Source organism: Salmo salar, chromosome 15 (assembly GCF_965601325.2).
Source record: "Salmo salar chromosome 15, fSalSal1, whole genome shotgun sequence".
NCBI lineage: Eukaryota > Metazoa > Chordata > Actinopteri > Salmoniformes > Salmonidae > Salmo > Salmo salar.
The window spans coordinates 108,642,546-108,666,725 of record NC_138305.1 but is presented as its reverse complement, the minus strand read 5'-3'; the positions used below and the strand labels follow the sequence as shown (position 1 = coordinate 108,666,725).

Here is a 24,180-nt window from a genome sequence, read left to right as displayed (position 1 = left end):
GCTGTTTAACCTCTCTAGGGTCGGCGGGACGAAATCGTCCCACCTACGTAACAGCCAGTGGAATCCTGTGGCGCGTTATTCAAATACCTTAGAAATGCTATTACTTCAATTTCTCAAACATATCACTATTTTACACCATTTTAAAGACAAGACTCTCGTTAATCTAATCACACTGTCCGATTTCAAAAAGGCTTTACAACGAAAGCAAAACATTAGATTATGTCAGCAGAGTACCCAGCCAGAAATAATCAGACACCCATTTTTCAAGCTAGCATATAATGTCACAAAAACCCAAACCACAGCTAAATGCAGCACTAACCTTTGATGATCTTCATCAGATGACACTCCTAGGACATTATGTTATACAATACATGCATGTTTTGTTCAATCAAGTTCATATTTATATCAAAAACCAGCTTTTTACATTAGCATGTGACGTTCAGAACTAGCATACCCCCCGGTGAATTTACAAAAATTTTACTAAATTACTCACGATAAACGTTCACAAAAAGCATAACAATTATTTTAAGAATTATAGATACAGAACTCCTTCATGCAATCGCTATGTCCGATTTTAAAATAGCTTTTCGGTGAAAGCACATTTTGCAATATTCTGAGTAGATAGCCCGGCATCACAGGGCTAGCTATTTAGACACCCAGCAAGTTTAGCACTCACCAAAGTCAGATTTACTATAAGAAAAATGTTATTACCTTTGGTGTTCTTCGTCAGAATGCACTCCCAGGACTTCTACTTCAATAACAAATGTTGGTTTGGTCCCAAATAATCCATAGTTATATCCAAATATCCTCTGTTTTGTTCGTGCGTTCAAGACACTATCCGAATGGTAAAGAAGGGTGACGAGCACGACGCATTTCGTGACAAAAAATTTCTAAATATTCCATTACCGTACTTCGAAGCATGTCAACCGCTGTTTAAAATCAATTTTTATGCCATTTTTCTCGTAAAAAAGCGATAATATTCCGACCGGGAATCTGCGTTTAGGTAAAAAGACGAAAGAAAATAAAGCATGGGGTCGACTTGTGCACGCGCCTAAGCTCATTGTCCTCTGATCGGCCACTTACCAAAGGCGATAATGTGTTTCAGCCTGGGGCTGCCTCGATATCATTCAGCTTTTTCCCGGGTTCTGAGAGCCTATGGGAGCCGTAGGAAGTGTCACGTTACAGCAAAGACCCTCAGTCTTCAATAAAAAGAGCCAAGATGAACAAGAACTTGTCAGACAGGTCACTTCCTGTATGGAATCTTCTCAGGTTTTTGCCTGCCATATGAGTTCTCTTATACTCACAGACAACATTCAAACAGTTTTAGAAACTTTAGGGTGTTTTCTATCCAAAGCCAATAATTATATGCATATTCTAGTTACTGGGCAGGAGTAGTAACCAGATTAAATCGGGTACGTTTTTTATCCGGCCGTGTAAATACTGCCCCCTATCCCCAACAGGTTAAAGGCACAGTCAACTTAGTGAATGTAAACTTCTGACCCACTGGAATTGTGAAGCAGTGAATTATAAGTGAAATAATCTGTCTGTGAAAAATGACTTGTCATGCACAAAGTAGATGTCCTAACCGACTTGCCAAAACTATAGTTTGTTAACAAGACATTTGTGGAGTGGCTGAAAAACGAGTTTTAATGACTCCAACCTAAGTGTGTGTAAACTTCCGACTTCAACTGTGAATGAATGTATGTATGTATTGTGGCAAACCTCTTCAAAGTTAGGAGCGTTTGTCACAAATTAAGTGGGAAACTGTCACCAAAGTCAGCCCAGAATTAACCTGTTAGGGCTAGGGGGCAGCATTTGCACGTCTGGATAATTTTTTTTTACCCGATTTAATCTGGTTACTAATCCTACCCAGTAACTAGAATATGCATATACTTATTATATATGGATAGAAAACACTCTAAAGTTTCTAAAACTGTTTGAATGGTGTCTGTGAGTATAACAGAACTCATTTGGCAGGCAAAACCCTGAGACATTTTCTGACAGGAAGTGGATACCTGATGTGTTGTATTGACTTTAAACCTATCCCATTGAAAAACACAGGGGCTGAGGAATATTTTGGCACTTCCTATTGCTTCCACTAGATGTCACCAGCCTTTACAAAGTGTTTTGAGTCTTCTGGAGGGAGATCTGACCGAACAAGAGCCATGGAACGATGATGTCCCATTAGACACCTGGCGCGCGAGTTCATGTTGGGTACCCTCGTTCCAATACGTTATAAAAGAGTATGCATTCGTCCACCTTGAATATTATTCATGTTCTGGTTAAAAAAGGCCCTAATGATTTATGCTATACAACGTTTGACATGTTTGAACGAACGTAAATATATTTTTTCCCCTCGTTCATGACGAGAAGTCCGGCTGGCTTAGATCATGCGCTAACAAGACGGAGATTTTTGGACATAAATGATGAGCTTTTTTGAACAAAACTACATTCGTTATGGACCTGTGATACCTGGAAGTGACATCTGATGAAGAGAATCAAAGGTAATGGATTATTTACATAGTATTTTCGATTTTAGATCTCCCCAACATGACGTCTAGTCTGTATCGCAACGCGTATTTTTCTGGGCGCAGTGCTCAGATTATTGCAAAGTGTGATTTCCCAGTAAGGTTATTTTTAAATCTGGCAAGTTGATTGCGTTCAAGAGATGTAAATCTATAATTCTTTAAATGACAATATAATATTTTACCAATGTTTTCTAATTTTAATTATTTAATTTGTGACGCTGACTTGACTGCCGGTTATTGGAGGGAAACGATTTCCTCAACATCAATGCCATAGTAAAACGCTGTTTTTGGATATAAATATGAACTTGATAGAACTAAAAATGCATGCATTGTCTAACATAATGTCCTAGGAGTGTCATCTGATGGAGATTGTAAAAGGTTAGTGCATCATTTTAGCTGGTTTTATGGTTTTGGTGACCCTGTCTTTGACTTGACAAAACATTACACACAACTCTTGTAAATGTACTGTCCTAACATACTCTAAATTTATGCTTTCGCCGTAAAACCTTTTTGAAATCGTAAAACGTGGTTAGATTACGGAGATGTTTATCTTTCAAATGGTGTAAAATAGTTGTATTTCTGAAAAATTTGAATTTTGACATTTATTTGGATTCAAATTTGCCGCTCTTGAAATGCACCTGCTGTTGATGGAGTGCACCACGGGTGGCACGCTAGCGTCCCACCTAGCCCATAGAGGTTAAAGTTCTTTCGAACATGACAGTACCTGTGTGTTTGTTTCTCTGTCCTGGTCCACCCAGGCCACAGGTAAGGTCAAGGATAGCAGGGTTCGGTACACAAATCTGGTTCTCGGTAGGTCCAGCTCGTACACGGTAAATCCAGCCAATGTAGATTGTCTCTTTCTCTATGGTTCATAGATCCTTCCCGCCCTCTCTCTTCCTGGTTTTTCTTGACCCTTTATCTGTGGGTCGGCTCCACCTTCTGAGGGTTCCCCTTGCTTCTGGGAAGTGTAGTTTTGGTAGTTGGCCATTTTGTGATCTGTAGTTCTGATCGGGGTGGCCATTTTAGTGATCGGGCAGAGCCCGTTTATTAGTTCTGCCCTCACATATCTGCCATTTATCACTCAACCCCCTTCTTTGCCACACATCTCCCCCCCCCAGATCCGACCCCCTAGGTTGGGCTACCGCAGCAAAATATGTGTGCTTGCGGGATAACCCATCCACATTTCCCATTTCCTTTCCTGCTCTGTGTTTCAAGTCAAAGTGAAACGGTTGGAGACTCAAAAACCACCGCATCACCCGAGCGTTCTTCTCTTTAGCCCTATGCATCCAGGTGAGTGGTGCATGGTCACTGATGAGGGTGAAGTGGCGCCCCAGCAGGTAGTATTTCAGGCTTTCCAGAGCCCATTTTACTGCCAGCACCTCTTTCTCAACAACTGAGTAGTTGGTTTCCCGTGGTTCCAGCTTCCTGCTTAAAAACAGGATGGGGTGTTCCACCCCTTCTACCTCTTGGGACAGCACTGCTCCCAAGCCGACCTCTGAGGCATCTGTCTGAACCACAAACTCTCTCTCAAAGTCTGGTACCACCAGCACTGGATTACAGCAGAGGGCCTCCTGTAATGTCCTAAATGCTTTGGTGGCCCTTTCATCCCACTTGACCATGTTTGGCCCTCTGGCTCTAGTCATGTCGGTGAGTGGGGCGGTCACTGTGGCATAACTTGGGATGAACTTCCGGTAGTACCCGGTCAGCCCTAGGAAGGCTCGAACCTGTTTCTTATTTACTGATTTCGGCCATTCTCTAATTGCCTCCACCTTCTTACGTTGGGGTTTGATTAATCCTCTTCCCACGGTGTATCCCAGATACTCCGTTTCCTCTAACCCCACGTAACACTTGGCAGGGTTCGCCGTGAGCCCTGCCTTTCTAAGGGCGTCTAACACTGCCTGTACCCGGGGTAAGTGGGATTCCCAATCTAGGCTGTAGATCCCCCACGTCATCTAAATAAGCTGCGCCGTATGCTTGGTGCGGTTTTAGGACCTTGTCCATGAGCTGTTGAAAGGTGGCTGGGGCCCCGTGTAGGCCGACTGGCATGACGGTGTATTGAAACAAACCGTCAGGGGTTGCAAAGGCTGTCTTTTCTTTGGCCCTGGGGGTCAGAGGAATTTGCCAGTACCCTTTTGTCAGGTCCAGGGTCGTAATGTACCGAGCTTTACCAATTTTCTCCAGTAGTTCGTCTACCCTGGGCATGGGGTAGGCATCAAACTTGGAGATTTCATTTACCTTCCGAAAGTCGTTACAGAACCGCAAAGACCCATCGGGCTTGGAGACCATCACAATTGGGCTAGACCACTCACTATGTGACTCTTCGATCACTCCAGCTGTCAACATTTTCTCCGTCTCTGCTCTAATCGCTGCCTGTCGAGCCTCGGGTACCCGATATGGCCTCATGCTCACTTTTCTCTCTGGTAGTGAAACGATATCATGAGCCGTAACCTCAGTTCGGCCGGGTACCTCTGAGGTCTTTACTTCCTGTACTTGTGCTGGGGACAGAGTAGGTGAAATATTTACTTCGGCTGTCTCCTGAGTGTGTGTGTGGGGTACGTGACCATTAGTGTTTCTCTCTCTCTCCATGCTTTTAACATGTTTATGTGATAGATCTGTTCCTGAGGCCGTCGACCTGGCTGTCGGATCCGATAATTAACTTCTCCTATTCTCTCCAGTACCTCATATGGTCCTTTCCATGTGGCTAGTAGTTTGCACTCTACCGTGGGGATCAGCACTAACACCTTATCTCCCGGTTGAAATTCCCTCAGGGTAGCCTGCCGGTTATAAGTGTGCCGCTGGTGCTCTTGTGCTTGTCTCATGTGCTCTCTGACGATGGGCATGACTGTGGCTATCCTGTTTTGCATTGCCGTGACGTGCTCTATGACACTAGTATACGGGGTGGGTTGGTGTTCCCAGGTTTCCCGGGCGATGTCTAAGATTCCCCGGGGGTGCCTCCCATATACCAGCTCGAAGGGAGAAAACACCAGCGATGCTTGAGGAACCTCTCTAATGGCAAACATCAGATATGGCAACATGCAATCCCAGTTTTTCCCATCCTTGTCGATTACCTTCCTGAGCATTAACTTCAGGGTCCGGTTGAATCTCTCAACCAGCCCGTCCGTCTGTGGATGGTAAACCGATGTCCTCAACTGTTTCACCTGCCACAATTTACAAAGGTCCACCATAAGGCGGGACATAAAGGGGGTCCCCTGGTCAGTAAGGATCTCCTTTGGGACCCCTACCCTGGTGAACAATGGCACTAGTTCCTTGGCGATATTTTTGGAAGCCATTGTCCGAAGGGGAATGGCTTCTGTGTAGCGAGTGGCATAATCTAGAATGACCAGAATGTATTGGTGCCCTCTGGCGGATTTGGGTAGTGGGCCCACTATATCCATCGCTATCCTCTCAAATGGCGTTTCGATTATGGGGAGTGGCACTACCGGGCTTCTAAATGCTGGTCGGGGAGCTGTTACCTGGCACTCTCCACAATGCCGAGCCACTTCAGCCTGAATTCCTGGCCAGTAAAACCTCCTTACAATCCGGTCTCGGGTTTTATCGATACCAAGGTGTCCACCCAGAATGTGCCCATGAGCTAGATCCAGTACTGTCTTCCTGTACCGGGTGGGGACCAACAACTGTTCCACCACATCAACCCCTATTTTTGAGACTCTGTACACCAAACCATTTTTCATGATGAAGTGGGGAAAACTATTAGGCATCATTTATGGGAGTACCATCTACGACCTGCACGTCTGCTCTGGCTTGCTGCAGGGTTGGATCCTGGTTTTGGGCCGTCCCGAAATTAGTCATGTACCCTGCCAGGTCTGCTGGTTCTAGATAGTCGTCCTCTGGATTCAGATCGACCCCAGCCCCACTAGTACTGGGCTGTTCATTATCAACGAGGTTTGCCACTTCATCCTCATCCTCCCCTACTAGTACCTGTGAGGTTGGCCCCTGGGAGACCTCTTTTCTTGGCCTTGGTTGAAGGCCCCATGCTTCTTCCTGCTTGGTCAGGGTTGTTGGCTTCTCAAATATGCCGTTCTTTTGGCCTAACTTCGCAAAGTTAGGAAAGTGTAAACCCAATATTACATCATATGGCATCTTTGGGACCACGCCGACCTCATAATCCAGCAGACCGTCCTCTGTTTGTATGCTCACTAATGCTGTGGGGTACAGACGGGTATCCCCATGAATGCACGTAACACTGATATCCTGACTTGTATACAGTTTGAGTCGGCACTAGGTTTGCAACGACCAGGGTTAGCATACTGCCGGAATCCAGTAGTGCTTCAACCTCTTTCTCTTCAACCTTCACCCTGCACATATGTTTGTTTCTTGATCTTTCAAGTACAGTGGTTACCACGGGACATGCATACCATATCTCATCTTCTTTTTCACCAAGGTTACATTGCATTGGTTCTTCTTTAATAGGGCAGTAGGCTGCAATATGTCCCGGTCGATTACAATTGTAACAGATAATAGGGTTTCGGGGGGGGGAGAGACCTCCTCGACCCCCAGTCCCGGTTTCCGGCTTTTTCCTTAGTGTCTCGGCCCGATTTCTGATTCTTTCCTCATGGCCCCACGCTGCTCTCCTCCCCCTCCACCTGTTGGGACAGTCTTACCCTGTCCGCTGGTTCGCCCAGGCCTGGGGAATGGGAATCTTTCCTCCTGCGCCTGCTCAGCTGTTCCTGCCGTACAATACCGTTCAACCAGGCCCATGAGATGGTCGGCGGAAAGTACCTCGTTCTGGCCAACCCATTGTCGCACTTCTTGGGGTAGACCTCGCTGAAACTGGTTGAGTACGATGGTCTCGACGACCTCGGCGGACGAACGGGTCTCCGGTCGCAACCATTTCCGTGCCAGGTGAATCAAGTCGAACATCTGTGTTCGGGGGGGGGGGGGGGGTTGTACCGGTCTGTAGGACCACTGATGGAAGCGGTGTGCCCTCACGGTATCGGTCACTCCCACTCTAGTCAAAATCTCTCCCTTGAGTTTATCGTAATCCTGTGCATCCTTCAACTCCAGGTCGAAATATGCTTTTTGAGCGTCCCCTGCCAGGTATGGTGCCAGAAGCCCTGCCCATTCTTCTTTCGGCCACTTCTCCCTCTCTGCCGTCCTTTCGAAGGTGGTAAGATATGCTTCCACATCATCCTGCGCTGTCATTTTTTGAAGAAAATGATTGGCCCACCTTTTGGGTATTTGCAGCTGGTAACTGAGCCCCAATTTGGTCCGCTAGCCCCTTTAGGCCTTCTCTTAACTCCCGGGTGTTTCTCTCTTGCTCTTCTCTGAGCAGCTGGTTGGTGCGGTGCTGGACCTGTAACGTGTCCTGATACATTCGCATTGCATCCTGATGAGCTATTTGTTGAGCTCTAGTTGCCTCGTTGGGCGGCCGCCGCTTGTAACAGGGCCTGTATGGCTCCCCCCATACTCATTTTCCTGAAGAAAAACAGTCCTAACCAAACAAAGCCACAAAAAAACCTGACTCCCCTTTTGGAGTGCTAACTAAACTTTTTTTTTCTTCTTCTACCTAACCAGCGGTACGGTTAATCCAGTGCCCACATTCTCCACCACGTGTGGCAAGCCTCTTCAAAGTTAGGAGCGTTTGTCACAAATTAAGTGGGAAACTGTCACCAAAGTCAGCCCAGAATTAAAGTTCTTTCGAACATGACAGTACCTGTGTGTTTGTTTCGCTGTCCTGGTCCACCCAGGCCACATGTAAGGTCAAGGATAGCAGGGTTCGGTACACAAATCTGGTTCTCGGTAGGTCCAGGTCTAAACGCCAACCGGTAAGTCCAAAACAGTCCAGCTCGTACACGGTAAATCCAGCCAATGTAGATTGTCTCTTTCTCTATGGTTCATAGATCCTTCCCACCCTCTCTCTCTCTTCCTGGTTTTTCTTGACCCTTTATCTGTGGGTCGGCTCCACCTTCTGAGGGTTCCCCTTGCTTCTGGGAATGGTAGTTTTGGCAGTCGGCCATTTTGTGATCTGTAGTTCTGATCGGGGTGGCCATTTTAGTGATCGGGCAGAGCCCGTTTATTAGTTCTGCCCTCACATATCTGCCATTTATCACTCGACCCCCTTCTTTGCCACTGTATGTATGTATGTATGTATGTATGTATGTATGTATGTATGTATGAGCCTTATTATGATGCATGCCATTTAGCAGACACTTATCCAAAGCAACTTACAGTACAGTGAGCGCAGATATTTTTTGTGTATGTGGCCCCAGCGGAAATCAAACCCACGACCGTGATGTTACTAGAGCCATGCTCTTACCAACTGAGCCACCACGCAGAACCATCTCCACCCACTATAGTAGTGTTATACTCTTACCATCTCCACCCACTATAGCAGTGTTATACTCTTACCACCATCTCCACCCACTATAGCAGTGTTATACTCTTACCAACTGAGCCACCCACTATAGCAGTGTTATACTCTTACCAACTGAGCCACCACGCAGAACCATCTCCACCCACTATAGCAGTGTTATACTCTTACCATCTCCACCCACTATAGCAGTGTTATACTCTTACCAACTGAGCCACCACACAGAACCATTTCCACCCACTATAGCATAGCAGTGTTATACTCTTACCACCTCCACCCACTATAGCAGTGTTATACTCTTACCACCATCTCCACCCACTATAGCAGTGTTATACTCTTACCATCTATAGCAGTGTTATACTCTTACCAACTGAGCCACCACACAGAATCATCTCCACCCACTATAGAAGTGTTTATATTTCAGCAGCAGAGAGAAGACAGAGGACAGCAAGAACAGCTAATGTTTCAGGTCAGCAGCTAGCTTTCTGTCCCTTAGGTCACACTGTAGTTTACACCTCGCAGTCATGGTTAATATGCTTACTTTATTGTATGAACCACAATAAAGTTAGATTTTGGACTGGTGCACCACCACCCAAGCTGAGTAGAGGCAGTAGCATCAGAGTCCTAGAAATACAGAGTTCTGAAAGAGATGGAGAATTTTGATGGGTTCTATGTTGGCATCAAAAGTTCCAAGACCAATAGTTGGAAAACAAATTAGATTGTCGTGAAATTTTTGTTGCCAACATAATCTCTGTATTTCTTAGTCTCTGAGTAGCGCTGAATGTAAGCCTCACAAGGCCAATATCCTAAATATGGCATAGAAGTATTTTATCTTACCCTTTTTGATGCATGCTATTATATGCATTTTTAATCTCGGCTTCAGTTGATCAGTAGTTTACTTGTGATCACTTGTCGTGGCATGTGTGACAGCAGGCCAATTGCACCAAAGGAATTTTGCCATAGTTCTGACCTTGTGAATGGTTATGACAGTGTGATGAAGGTTAAATATAACTTTATGATGGCTAAATGTAGCCTGGTGTTATGAGACTATTGTTATAGTGGCTAAGTGTACTGTTATGAATGCTAAATGTATTATGATGGCTAAATGGCTGCGTTTACACAGGCAGCCCAATTCTGATCTTTTGTCCAATCAGGTCTTTTTCAGAGATTATGATTAGTCAAAAGAACAATTAGTGAAAATCAATATCAGAATTGGGCTGCCTGTGTAAACACAGCCAATGTAGTCTTATGAAGGCTGCATTTTTCCTACTGTTATGAAGGCTGAATGTTGTCTTGCAAAGACTGATGTAGTTGTTATGAAGAAATGTAGTTGTTATGAAGGCTAAATGTAGTGTTATGCACTGCAAAAAAATGTGAATCTTACCTCGATTGTATTGAGATGAAGTTAAAATGGCTTGTTCCGAGTTGATTTTGCTCACCCAGAAAATGTATCTTGTTTTAAGATATTCTGACTTGTTTCGAGCCTTGTTAAATGATTATCTGCCAGTCCACTAAGATAATTTGCCTTAGTAAGACGTCTTAACATCAAATATCTTAAAATAAGAATTTCTTATCCCCAATTTGTATCAAGCCTCTTTATTAAAATTTTTTTTTTGGTTTAAGTTAGAAAAATGATTAGCCAGTACGCTAAAATTATTTACCTTAGTAGAACATCAAGTCAATGCATTCTAATGGTAAGAGATATCTAGGTAAGATAAACGTTTTTTTTTGTTGGTTTTTTTGCAGTGTGAAGGCGAAATGTCGTGTTTTCAAATACTAATTTAATGCAATGTTATGAAGGCTAAACGAGAGAGAGAGAGAGCCGACTTAGGACATGACTATAGATACCGTAGGATGATGGCAGTGCTTTGTATAGACGGCATGTTGAGAACTGAACCCTGAGACATGGCCGTCTGTGTCTAACCTCGTGTCCTACCCATCCTGATCCAGATGACGACAGCGAGCCCATCTTGGGTCTGTGGTTCGAGGAGACCATCTCACCAACTAAAGACAAGGTGGCCCCCCCACCGCCTCCCCCACCGCCGCCCCTGGAGACCTCTCCCAGACTGAAGAGCCCCTCCAAGCAGAACGCAGGAGAGAACGGAAACATCCTGGCCGGACGCAAGGACCCCGAGCTGGTGAGGCCTTGGGGGGTGTTAGGAAACACAACATGGATTTGGAAAATGAATCTATAGTAACAGGCATTGGCTGTGGTCTGATTTCTGTACACTTCTCCCAACGTGTCCATGTTACATCCCCCTTCATAGTGTGTCGTTCTGCCTCTGAACAAGGCAGTTAACCCACTGTTCCTTTGTCCTTCACTGACTTGCCTAGTTAAATAAATAAAATACATTCTAGGTTGAAACTATGCTACAGGCCTGTGTGTATTACTGTTAAATATTGATTTATTAATTGATGTTTCAGTTCCTGAGTCTGGCCTCCAGCATCCTGAATTTCATCACCACCTCCATGTTGAAGTCCAGGAACAACTTTATCAGGAACTACCTGTCTGTCTCCCTGACAGAACAACACATGGCCACGCTGGCCAGCATCATCAAGGACGTCGACAAAGACGTCAAAGGTTGGTTGGAATAAAAATACCATTTTATTATTATCATCGTACATGCGTTTAGTAAATGCGCTCTCTCGCTCGCTCTCAGCCTGAAGTATTTCCATTCAATTGAAACTATTGATGCCCTTGGATGGGAAAGTGCTTTCATAAAATGTTTTAATGCAAATCAGGTGTTAAGACACTTGACGTGTCTTAATAAATTCCTAATTGAATATTGTCCTCCCCCAGGTTCCTCAGATGAAGAGTTTGCGTCGGCTCTGTATCTCTTCAACCATACCCTGGTGACGTCGGACCTACCCTCTCCAGCCCTGCAGGTTAGGCCCCGGGGAACATCTTTCTAATGCAGTTATTTATCTCTCATTATTTAATTCCAAGTGACTCGAGTCCTGTCACTACTAATAACCTGGTCTGAAATATACTTTTTATTTGAAAGAAGAAGAAAAAATGTTGTTTACTGCACCTTTAAGAACTTAATTTGAACAGAAGTACTCAGGGGGAAGGGAACAGACGTACTCAGGGGAAGGGAACAGACGTACTCAGGGGGAAGGGAACAGACGTACTCAGGGGGAAGGGAACAGACGTACTCAGGGGGAAGGGAACAGACGTACTCAGGGGGAAGGGAACAGACGTACTCAGGGGGAAGGGAACAGACGTACTCAGGGGGAAGGGAACAGACGTACTCGAGGGGGAAGGGAACAGACGTACTCGGGGGGGGAAGGGAACAGACGTACTCGGGGGGGAAGGGAACAGACGTACTCGGGGGGGGAAGGGAACAGACGTACTCGGGGGGGAAGGGAACAGACGTACTCGGGGGGGAAGGGAACAGACGTACTCAGGGGGAAGGGAACAGACGTACTCAGGGGAAGGGAACAGACGTACTCGGAGGGGGAAGGGAACAGACGTACTCGGGGGGGAAGGGAACAGACGTACTCGGGGGGGAAGGGAACAGACGTACTCGGGGGGGAAGGGAACAGACGTACTCGGGGGGGAAGGGAACAGACGTACTCAGGGGGAAGGGAACAGACGTACTCAGGGGGAAGGGAACAGACGTACTCAGGGGGAAGGGAACAGACGTACTCAGGGGGAAGGGAACAGACGTACTCAGGGGAAGGAACAGACGTACTCAGGGGGAAGGGAACAGACGTACTCGGAGGGGGAAGGGAACAGACGTACTCGGGGGGGAAGGGAACAGACGTACTCACGTCTTTGCACAGTAGCTGCTGTTAGTCTGACATAAGTCTTATTCGTCTTTCCCAGAACACCCTGCTGCAGCAGTTGGGCGTAGCTCCGTTCTCTGAGGGCCCGTGGCCCTTGTACATCAACCCCCAGTCCCTGTCGGTGCTCTCCAGAGTCCTGCTCATCTGGCAGCACAAGGCCTCTCTGCAGGGAGACCCAGACGTACCTGAGTGTATAACGATCTGGGAGAGGTAAGACCACATCATTAATTAAAACACTTTTGATATTATATTGTAACTTAAGTTTCCCAACAAGAAACCAAAAATTGTCGCTCAAACAGAAGGGAGAACTAACAAAGAGTCTCACTAAGAACAACCAAAACGAAACGGGTTTTTAAATCAACCCATGGAGGTGTCCACTGAAAGCTGCAAGCAACAAGATATATATATATATATATATGGGCCCTAAAAGACACCCACAGATATATATATATATATATATATATATATATGGGCCCTAAAAGACACCCACCGTAAGTGGCCACTAAATAAAATAAATAAAATCCCACACCGCTCTGTAATATGGAGGAGGAAGACCCACACTGCTCTGTAATATGGAGGAGGAAGACCCACACTGCTCTGTAATATGGAGGAGGAAGACCCACACTGCTCTGTAATATGGAGGAGGAAGACCCACACTGCTCTGTAATATGGAGGAGGAGGAAGACCCACACTGCTCTGTAATATGGAGGAGGAAGACCCACACTGCTCTGTAATATGGAGGAGGAGGAAGACCCACACTGCTCTGTAATATGGAGGAGGAGGAAGACCCACACTGCTCTGTAATATGGAGGAGGAGGAAGACCCACACTGCTCTGTAATATGGAGGAGGAGGAAGACCCACACTGCTCTGTAATATGGAGGAGGAGGAAGACCCACACTGCTCTGTAATATGGAGGAGGAGGAAGACCCACACTGCTCTGTAATATGGAGGAGGAGGAAGACCCACACTGCTCTGTAATATGGAGGAGGAGGAAGACCCACACTGCTCTGTAATATGGAGGAGGAGGAAGACCCACACTGCTCTGTAATATGGAGGAGGAGGAAGACCCACACTGCTCTGTAATATGGAGGAGGAGGAAGACCCACACTGCTCTGTAATATGGAGGAGGAGGAAGACCCACACTGCTCTGTAATATGGAGGAGGAGGAAGACCCACACTGCTCTGTAATATGGAGGAGGAGGAAGACCCACACTGCTCTGTAATATGGAGGAGGAGGAAGACCCACACTGCTCTGTAATATGGAGGAGGAGGAAGACCCACACTGCTCTGTAATATGGAGGAGGAGGAAGACCCACACTGCTCTGTAATATGGAGGAGGAGGAAGACCCACACTGCTCTGTAATATGGAGGAGGAGGAAGACCCACACTGCTCTGTAATATGGAGGAGGAGGAAGACCCACACTGCTCTGTAATATGGAGGAGGAGGAAGACCCACACTGCTCTGTAATATGGAGGAGGAGGAAGACCCACACTGCTCTGTAATATGGAGGAGGAGGAGGACCCACACCGCTCTGTAATATGGTGGAGGAGGAGGACCCACACCGCTCTGTAATATGGAGGAGGAGGAGGAGGACCCACACCGCTCTGTAATATGGTGGAGGAGGAAGACCCACACCGCTCTGTAATATTGTGTAATCCAAACAGGGAGACAAAATAAAAGGCTTTGTTTTTCACACTTAGAGGGAGAGCGCAGCTCATCCTGGTTGGGCCGGCAGCTCATCCTGGTTGGGCCGGCAGCTCATCCTGGTTGGGCCGGCAGCTCATCCTGGTTGGGCCGGCAGCTCATCCTGGTTGGGCCGGCACAAGTGAAACTAACGACTGACTTATGAGGCGACAGGTGCAACACGTCCTGACCAATGAGGATGATTCCAATCAGGGCAAGCCTCTCCCAAACAGAACCAACCTCGAAATCGGAAACTAAATTGAGGGAAAACTCGGAAGCCTGTAATCCCCGTATTGTGTATGGGTGTAAAGGTCTGGGAGAGGTATGAGTGTCTCATTGGTAATAATGACATATTATTACTAATAATTATTACTAATATTACATATTAGTCAGTTCATTGGTTCAGGAGAGACCAAACCAATCCATATTAAACATACATCGGTCAGAAAACCGATTACATTTTTTTTCTTTTATTTTCAAATCGCCAGTTCACTTTTTTTTTTTTCACTCATATTGTTTTATTCTGAAAGTAACCTACCTCTTTATCGGTTGTGACTGCATTGATTCATCCTCTCCTTCGGTTCAGTAGCCTGTCCAACTTTTATGCATGTCACTCACTCACTCACTCACTCACTCACTCACTCACTCACTAAAATGCCATTTTTCTCAGAAGTTTATCGTCTTTCAAAGCAGTATTACTTTCCCATTTGTTTCTCAACTGTAGTGTATGATATACCATTTTCTAGCTCTGAGTCTCTACTTTTATCCAATGTAAAAAATAAAAAAAAAACTGAAATTCAAATTTTGCTACATAAGACCAAATCCAGGTGGTGAGTCACATATGACTGTCATAACTGTTGCTGTTCGCGCCAACGATAGGTAGGCCTTTCCCTATTCTAATGGGATACATATACGGGGCACCTTCCAGCATTCAGATGCTTGTAAAATGGATTTAGTCATGTCATAGGCTTTATTAGTTGAGTTGACAACCAATGTAATTTTTCGGGATCATTGTAACCAAATGCACTGTAGAAAGTTGTGTCTTACCGGAGTTGTGTCGCCTACCAGAGTGGACGCAACTATTGATTCAGAATTATCAATCAGTCAGATTTTAATTGTTCATGTTCACCGTAAGAAATAGTTTTGGTTTAAACAGTCAGTGTATTTGGTCCTTTTTTTTACATGAACAGTGTAATTTCATAAAGGACAGCAACGATTTTATTTATTTTGGCGCGTGGTTGCGTTCATTGGTCTGAGCGGGAGAAGTTCTGTAAAATTCCAAACTGAAATTTCCAATTTTGCTTTTGAGGTAAAATCCACATTTCCATTTTATGAATTGGCTAAATGCCATGTTAATTATTAGCTAAAAAAAAAAAAATTGTGTAATTTGTCATTTTTGTTCAGAATTCTGATCTCCCTTTAAAATAAAACATGATGTTTACACAAGGTTTCTCTCTCTCTTCCCCCGTCCCTCTAGGTTTGTGGGCACCTTGAAGCAGCACACCATTCAGGGCTCTGTCCCCGGCGATGAGGACCTAAACGTGGAGCACCTCCAGCTCCTGCTGCTGCTCTTCCACAACCTGTCTGAGAGGGGGAGGCGCGCCGTGCTCACCCTGGTGACCCAGGCCATCACAGAGGTATTTAAATGCTCTTTAACTAGGTTGTCTTACCAAGGCTTGGACTCACGTCACAGCTATCATGGCTCCTGACTCTACCAGTGGTCTTGGACTCGGTCTTGATCAGTACTGACTTTGTTGTCAGAAAGTCTCTATCCCTGCTTAAATCAACGTATTTCAAATATTTACAAAAACACATTTAGTGCAGATGCAAAGTTTGTTAACAGATTGATGGTAACAAACCGCCGTTCTGTTACCAAACTTTACATTTGCACTGTTCTTCAAGTAAAACTTTATCTTGTGTCTCCACATCATTCTGTTACTGTGGAATTGCCCATAGATACTGTAATTAGCTAGCTACCCTTATGAATGTGCAACACAGCAAGCTAGCAAGGTTTCTTATATGTCAAACCAATAAGATGGCGTCGACAGACATGGCAGCTCTGCTTCTATCTCCGAAGCAATAATTACAATCATTTCGCTACACACTTCATAACATCTGCTAAGTATGTGACCAATAATATTTGATTTAATAAAGTCCAATCTCCTCTCCTCTCTCTCTCAGGTGGCGGGTCCCCAGCATCAGGAGGCCCAGCTCAGAGCCGTACCCCTCAACCTGGCCCGCATGCTGCTGGTGCTAGACTACCTGTTGCACCAGTACTCTAAGGTCCCCATGTACCTCTTCCAACAGGTAGGTTGAATGGCTGCTCCGTCCTTTTTTTAGTGTTGGGTTGCGCTTTAGAATGGGTAGAAATTGTGTTTATTACCAGCATGGTTTTATTAACACTCTTGAATCAATTTTCGCAGCCCAGTGGAAATCAAATTAGCATAATACTAAAATCCCCATCAAAATGTCTGTTTTTAAAAACCCGTATTTTGAGTTTTATTGTCCAGCAACATTTTCTCTTTTTGCAGTAGGTCGTTGGTCAGAAGTGGTAGCCCTCCTAACACAGTGACTGACAGGGTCTATCGATCTATTGCTTGCAGGTCCAGTACAATCTGCTGACCCCTCCGTGGTCAGGCCAGGGTTCAGTCCAGGACGGGTCCAAACGCAGCGCCCTGCCGCTCTACTGCGGCTTTAAAGAGGTGGAGGAGAACTGGTCCAAGCACTGCTCGGCAGGTAGGAGTAAGTCAAAGCCTTTCTGTTCTGTTTTGTTAAAGGGGAATAACCTCATCTATAGATCTGGGCGGTATGGACAAACATCCATATCACGATAAATTGACTGCATTATCACGATAACGATAAATTGACTGAATTGTCACGATAACGTTAAATTGACTGAATTGTCACGATAACGATAAATTGAACAATCCGTTTATAATAATGTGCACTAGCTACTTTATTATAAACTCAGCAAGAAAATAAACATTCTCTTTCTGTCAACTGCGTTTATTTTCAGCAAACTTAACATGTGTAAATATTAGTATGAACATAAGATTCAACAACTGAGACATAAACAAGTTCCACAGACATGTGACTAACAGAAATTGAATAATGTCCCTGAACAAAGGGGGGGTCAAAATCCAAAGTAACAGTCAGTATCTGGTGTGGCCACCAGCTGCATTAAGTACTGCAGTGCATCTCCTCCTCATGGACTGCACCAGATTTGCCAGTTCTTGCTGTGAGATGTTACCCCACTCTTCCACCAAGACAGCTGCAAGTTCCCAGACATTTCTGGGGGGAATGGCCCTAGCCCTCACCCTCCGATCCAACAGGTCCCAGATGTGCTCAATGGGTTTGAGATCCGGGCTCTTCGCTGGCCATGGCAGAACACTGACATTCCTGTCTTGTAGGAAATCACGCACAGAACGAGCAGTATGGCTGGTGGCATTGTCATGCTGGAGGGTCATGTCAGGATGAGCCTGCAGGAAGGGTACCACATGAGGGAGGAGGATGTCTTCCCTGTGACGCACAGCATTGAGATTGCCTGCAATGACAACAAGCTCAGTCCGATGATGCTGTGACACACCGCCCCAGACCATGACAGACCCTCCAACTCCAAATCGATCCCGCTCCAGAGTACAGGCCTCGGTGTAACGCTAATTCCTTCGACGATAAACGCGAGTCCGACCATCACTCCTGGTGAGACAAAACCGCAACTTGTCAGTGAAGAGCACTTTTGCCAGTCCTGTCTGGTCCAGCGACGGTGGGTTTGTGCCCATAGGCGACGTTGTTGCCGGTGATGTCTGGTGAGGACCTGCCTTACAACAGGCCTACAAGCCCTCAGTCCAGCCTCTCTCAGGCTATTGCGGACAGTCTGAGCACTGATGGAGGGATTGTGCATTCCTGGTGTAACTCGGGCAGTTGTTGTTGCCATCCTGTACCTGTCCCACAGGTGTGATGTACCGATCCTGTGCAGGTGTTGTTACACGTGGTCTGCCACTACCAGGACAATAAGCTGTCCGTCCTGTCTCCCTGTAGCGCTGTCTTAGGTGTCTCACAGTACGGACATTGCAATTTATTGCCCTGGCCACATCTGCAGTCCTCATGCCTCCTTGCAGCATGCCTAAGGCATGTTCACGCAGATGAGCAGGGACCCTGGGCATCTTTCTTTTGGTGTTTTTCAGCGTCAGTAGAAAGGCCTCTTTAGTGTCCTAAGTTTTCATAACTGTGACCTTAATTGCCTACCGTCTGTAAGCTGTTAGTGTCTTAACGACCGTTCCACAGGTGCATGTTCATTATTGGTTCATTGAACAAGCATGGGAAACAGTGTTTAAACCCTTTACAATGAAGTTTACGAATTATCTTTGAAAGACGGGGTCCTGAAAACGGGACGTTTCTTTTTTTGCTGAGTGTATTACACTTAACTACTACTACCGCTGCTACTGCCGCTACTGCCGCTACTGCCGCTACTGCCGCTTCTATTGCTACTGCCGCTTCTATTGCTACTGCCGCTTCTATTGCTACTGCCGCTTCTATTGCTACTGCCGCTTCTATTGCTACTGCTGCTTCTATTGCTACTGCTACTACTGCTGCTTGTGTTGCTACTGCTGCTTGTGTTGCTACTGCTGCTTGTATTGCTACTGCTGCTTGTGTTGCTACTGCTGCTTGTATTGCGAATGTTGTGGCTATTCATTTTCCTTTTAGCGATAGCCCATATTACATTTCAAACTTCACATTCTTCTAGTAAAGGGCTACTTGTCGTTTTATGTTGTGTTGGTATGGATCCTTTTCGTTGTATTGTCCCAGCTTTAGCATTAAAGAAGGATGTACTTGTCTCCTTCAAGATGGTGGTACCCTTTTACACACACACACACACACACACACACACACACACACACACACACACACACACACGGTCATAACAACAAAACAGTGGAGTGCAGAAACGCAAAACCATTGTAGCTGATTTGGGTTATAACACAGTTTTTAATGTTCTCTCCTCTGTTAGATTCCACAGTAGTGCAGCCCAAATTCTACTGCGTCCTGTCACCTGAAGCGTCAGAGGAGGACCGAAGCCGACTCGACAGCAAGGTGAAACTACACATCAAACCAACCACAGACTGTGAATTTATTAGTCCAGGATATTAAAAACAATCTATATGGAGACATAACCCATTACAAACCTTTTTAATTTTTTTAATAGGACATTTATAAAGGCTCATAACCAGTCATGAAGCATTATACCTGAAGGAGATGAGTAAATTTAATGTGTTTTTTTATTTTGTCCAGGTGTTCCAGAAGCTGTTCAACGGAGCGGTGAAGTATAATGAGCTCTACGCCTGTCTGGTCTCCCTGCTTTCTGCCGGCTCACAGTTTGATACAGCCAGGAGACAGGAGAATAAACCCATCACACCTATGGTGAGCAAGGAACACACACACACACACACACACACACACACACACACACACGCTGTAGAGGAACTAACGCTGTTGTTTCCCCATGTCCTCACAAGTATAGTTATACATATAGTATAGTTCTAGAAAACACACAAGATAATCCTGGAACTAACACCAGTGTATCTCTTGCGTTGTCAGGAGGCGTGCTCCCTGCAGTACTACTTCCTGGTGCTGTGGAGGATCCTGGGGGTCCTACCCCCCTCTAAGGCCTACATGGAGCAGCTGAAGGATGGCCAAGGAGAACCCAGCGAGAGTGACATCCTTCACACCCTGCGCTGGTCCTCACGACTCAGAGTCCCCACATATGTCAACTGGATCAAGGTCTGTGGCCCTCAGTTAGTAGGTCAGCCAGCCAGTTAGTTAGTTAGTTAGTTAGTAGGTCAGCCAGCCAGCCAGTTAGTTAGTAGGTCAGCCAGCCAGTCAGTTAGTTAGTTAGTAGGTCAGCCAGCCAGTTAGTTAGTTAGTAGGTCAGCCAACCAGCCAGCCAGTTAGTTAGTAGGCCAGCCAGCCAGTTAGTTAGTTAGTAGGCCAGCCAGCCAGTTAGTTAGTTAGGTCAGCCAGCCAGTTAGTTAGTAGGTCAGCCAGCCAGTCAGTTAGTTAGTTAGTTAGTAGGTCAGCCAGCCAGTTAGTTAGTTAGTTAGTTAGTTAGTTAGTAGGTCAGCCAACCAGCCAGTCAGTTAGTTAGTAGGCCAGCCAGCCAGTTAGTTAGTTAGTAGGCCAGCCAGCCAGTTAGTTAGTTAGTAGGCCAGCCAGCCAGTTAGTTAGTTAGGTCAGCCAGCCAGTTAGTTAGTAGGTCAGCCAGCCAGTCAGTTAGTAGGTCAGCCAGCCAGTCAGTTAGTAGGTCAGCCAGCCAGTCAGTTAGTTAGTAGGTCAGCCAGCCAGTCAGTTAGTTAGTAGGTCAGCCAGCCAGTCAGTTAGTTAGTAGGTCAGCCAGCCAGTCAGTTAGTTAGTAGGTCAGCCAGCCAGTCAGTTAGTTAGTAGGTCAGCCAGCCAGTCAGTTAGTTAGTAGGTCAGCCAGCCAGTCAGTTAGTTAGTAGGTCAGCCAGCCAGTCAGTTAGTTAGTAGGTCAGCCAGCCAGTCAGTTAGTTAGTAGGTCAGCCAGCCAGTCAGTTAGTTAGTAGGTCAGCCAGCCAGTCAGTTAGTTAGTAGGTCAGCCAGTTAGTTAGTAGGTCAGCCAGTTAGTTAGTAGGTCAGCCAGTTAGTTAGTAGGTCAGCCAGTTAGTTAGTAGGTCAGCCAGTTAGTTAGTTAGTAGGTCAGCCAGTTAGTTAGTTAGTAGGTCAGCCAGTTAGTTAGTTAGTAGGTCAGCCAGTTAGTTAGTTAGTAGGTCAGCCAGTTAGTTAGTTAGTAGGTCAGCCAGTTAGTTAGTTAGTAGGTCAGCCAGTTAGTTAGTTAGTAGGTCAGCCAGTTAGTTAGTTAGTAGGTCAGCCAGTTAGTTAGTTAGTTAGTTAGTAGGTCAGCCAACCAGCCAGCCAGTTAGTTAGTAGGCCAGCCAGCCAGTTAGTTAGTTAGTAGGCCAGCCAGCCAGTTAGTTAGTTAGGTCAGCCAGCCAGTTAGTTAGTAGGTCAGCCAGCCAGTCAGTTAGTTAGTTAGTTAGTAGGTCAGCCAGCCAGTTAGTTAGTTAGTTAGTTAGTTAGTTAGTTAGTAGGTCAGCCAACCAGCCAGTCAGTTAGTTAGTTAGTAGGCCAGCCAGCCAGTTAGTTAGTTAGTAGGCCAGCCAGCCAGTTAGTTAGTAGGTCAGCCAGCCAGTCAGTTAGTTAGTAGGTCAGCCAGCCAGTCAGTTAGTTAGTAGGTCAGCCAGCCAGTCAGTTAGTTAGTAGGTCAGCCAGCCAGTCAGTTAGTTAGTAGGTCAGCCAGCCAGTCAGTTAGTTAGTAGGTCAGCCAGCCAGTCAGTTAGTTAGTAGGTCAGCCAGCCAGTCAGTTAGTTAGTAGGTCAGCCAGCCAGTCAGTTAGTTAGTAGGTCAGCCAGCCAGTCAGTTAGTTAGTAGGTCAGCCAGCCAGTCAGTTAGTTAGTAGGTCAGCCAGCCAGTCAGTTAGTTAGTAGGTCAGCCAGCCAGTCAGTTAGTTAGTAGGTCAGCCAGCCAGTCAGTTAGTTAGTAGGTCAGCCAGCCAGTCAGTTAGTTAGTAGGTCAGCCAGCCAGTCAGTTAGTTAGTAGGTCAGCCAGCCAGTCAGTTAGTTAGTAGGTCAGCCAGCCAGTCAGTTAGTTAGTAGGTCAGCCAGCCAGTCAGTTAGTTAGTAGGTCAGCCAGCCAGTCAGTTAGTTAGTAGGTCAGCCAGCCAGTCAGTTAGTTAGTAGGTCAGCCAGCCAGTCAGTTAGTTAGTAGGTCAGCCAGCCAGTCAGTTAGTTAGTAGGTCAGCCAGCCAGTCAGTTAGTTAGTAGGTCAGCCAGCCAGTCAGTTAGTTAGTAGGTCAGCCAGCCAGCCAGTTAGTTAGTAGGTCAGCCAGTTAGTTAGTTAGTAGGTCAGCCAGTTAGTTAGTTAGTAGGTCAGCCAGCCAGTCAGTTAGTTAGTAGGTCAGCCAGCCAGTCAGTTAGTTAGTAGGTCAGCCAGCCAGCCAGTTAGTTAGTAGGTCAGCCAGTTAGTTAGTTAGTAGGTCAGCCAGTCAGTTAGTTAGTAGGTCAGCCAGTCAGTTAGTTTGTTAGTAGGTCAGCCAGCCAGTCAGTTAGTTAGTAGGTCAGCCAGCCAGTCAGTTAGTTAGTAGGTCAGCCAGCCAGTCAGTTAGTTAGTAGGTCAGCCAGCCAGTCAGTTAGTTAGTAGGTCAGCCAGCCAGTCAGTTAGTTAGTAGGTCAGCCAGCCAGTCAGTTAGTTAGTAGGTCAGCCAGCCAGTCAGTTAGTTAGTAGGTCAGCCAGCCAGTCAGTTAGTTAGTAGGTCAGCCAGCCAGTCAGTTAGTTAGTAGGTCAGCCAGCCAGTCAGTTAGTTAGTAGGTCAGCCAGCCAGTCAGTTAGTTAGTAGGTCAGCCAGCCAGTCAGTTAGTTAGTAGGTCAGCCAGCCAGTCAGTTAGTTAGTAGGTCAGCCAGCCAGTCAGTTAGTTAGTAGGTCAGCCAGTCAGTCAGTTAGTTAGTAGGTCAGCCAGCCAGTCAGTTAGTTAGTAGGTCAGCCAGCCAGTCAGTTAGTTAGTAGGTCAGCCAGCCAGTCAGTTAGTTAGTAGGTCAGCCAGCCAGTCAGTTAGTTAGTAGGTCAGCCAGCCAGTCAGTTAGTTAGTAGGTCAGCCAGCCAGCCAGTTAGTTAGTAGGTCAGCCAGTTAGTTAGTTAGTAGGTCAGCCAGTTAGTTAGTTAGTAGGTCAGCCAGCCAGTCAGTTAGTTAGTAGGTCAGCCAGCCAGCCAGTTAGTTAGTAGGTCAGCCAGCCAGCCAGTTAGTTAGTAGGTCAGCCAGTTAGTTAGTTTGTTAGTAGGTCAGCCAGCCAGCCAGTCAGTCAGTCAGTTAGTAGGTCAGCCAGTCAGTTAGTAGGTCAGCCAGCCAGTCAGTTAGTTAGTAGGTCAGCCAGCCAGTCATTTAGTTAGTAGGTCAGCCAGCCAGCCAGTCAGTCAGTTAGTAGGTCAGCCAGCCAGCCAGTCAGTTAGTAGGTCAGCCAGCCAGCCAGCCAGCCAGTCAGTTAGTAGGTCAGCCAGCCAGTCAGTTAGTAGGTCAGCCAGCCAGTCAGTTAGTAGGTCAGCCAGCCAGCCAGTCAGTTAGTAGGTCAGCCAGCCAGTCAGTCAGTTAGTTAGTTAGTAGGTCAGCCAGACAGTCAGTCAGTTAGTTAGTTAGTAGGTCAGCCAGTCAGTTAGTAAGTTAGTAGGTCAGCCAGACAGTCAGTTATCCAGTCATTCCCCTCAGACAAGCTGTCATATTTTACTTCATTATCTTAGAAGCTGTTGTCTTACATAATACATATAAGAATAGGTAGCTATTCATGTTTTGTAACTAGATTTGATATAATTTCAACAATTTGGTTTCCATCTAATCCCTTGTGAATTGATAAACCACCTGTTGTATTAAACTGAAATGAAAAAATCGACTGTTAATTCTTCTGTTTTCTCTGGTCAATCTCAGGAGCACCTGGTGACCCAGGGGATGAAGGCAGACCAAGCAACGTCTCTGATCGAGGTGGCTTCGTCCAGGTGCAGCACCGTCAAGTACGACGTGGAGCTGGCTGAAGAGTACATCGCTAGACAGGTGGGTTGTGGTATAGAGACGAGAAGATGCCATTATCGTGGCAAACAAAACAAAACACAAAGCGGATTTAACTTTATGTAAGGAAAACAAACATTATTTTAGTCATCCAGAGTCACATGTATTTTCCAAACTATATCACACTATTTTTACATACAGCAGGTGTTTTCATGTTTGCCAAGGGGGAAAATATTGCGATACTGGTATCGTCCCAGCCGTAGTGTGACAGACGGAGTCTGTGC

The 24,180-nt window shown here is 45.9% G+C and overlaps 1 protein-coding gene across 1 annotated transcript in view; it reads left to right on the top strand.

The window, feature by feature from the left end:
• Window positions 1–24,180, top strand: part of LOC106572902 (E3 ubiquitin-protein ligase UBR4) — a 159,279-nt gene that overhangs the window by 25,729 nt on the left and 109,370 nt on the right. The window contains 12 exon segments of the mRNA XM_082962270.1: window positions 9,284–9,328; window positions 10,810–10,997; window positions 11,284–11,440; window positions 11,660–11,745; window positions 12,689–12,858; window positions 15,811–15,970; window positions 16,515–16,640; window positions 16,937–17,075; window positions 19,342–19,424; window positions 19,623–19,751; window positions 19,929–20,111; window positions 23,819–23,941. Coding sequence (XP_082818396.1) covers window positions 9,284–9,328; window positions 10,810–10,997; window positions 11,284–11,440; window positions 11,660–11,745; window positions 12,689–12,858; window positions 15,811–15,970; window positions 16,515–16,640; window positions 16,937–17,075; window positions 19,342–19,424; window positions 19,623–19,751; window positions 19,929–20,111; window positions 23,819–23,941 — 1,589 coding nt within the window.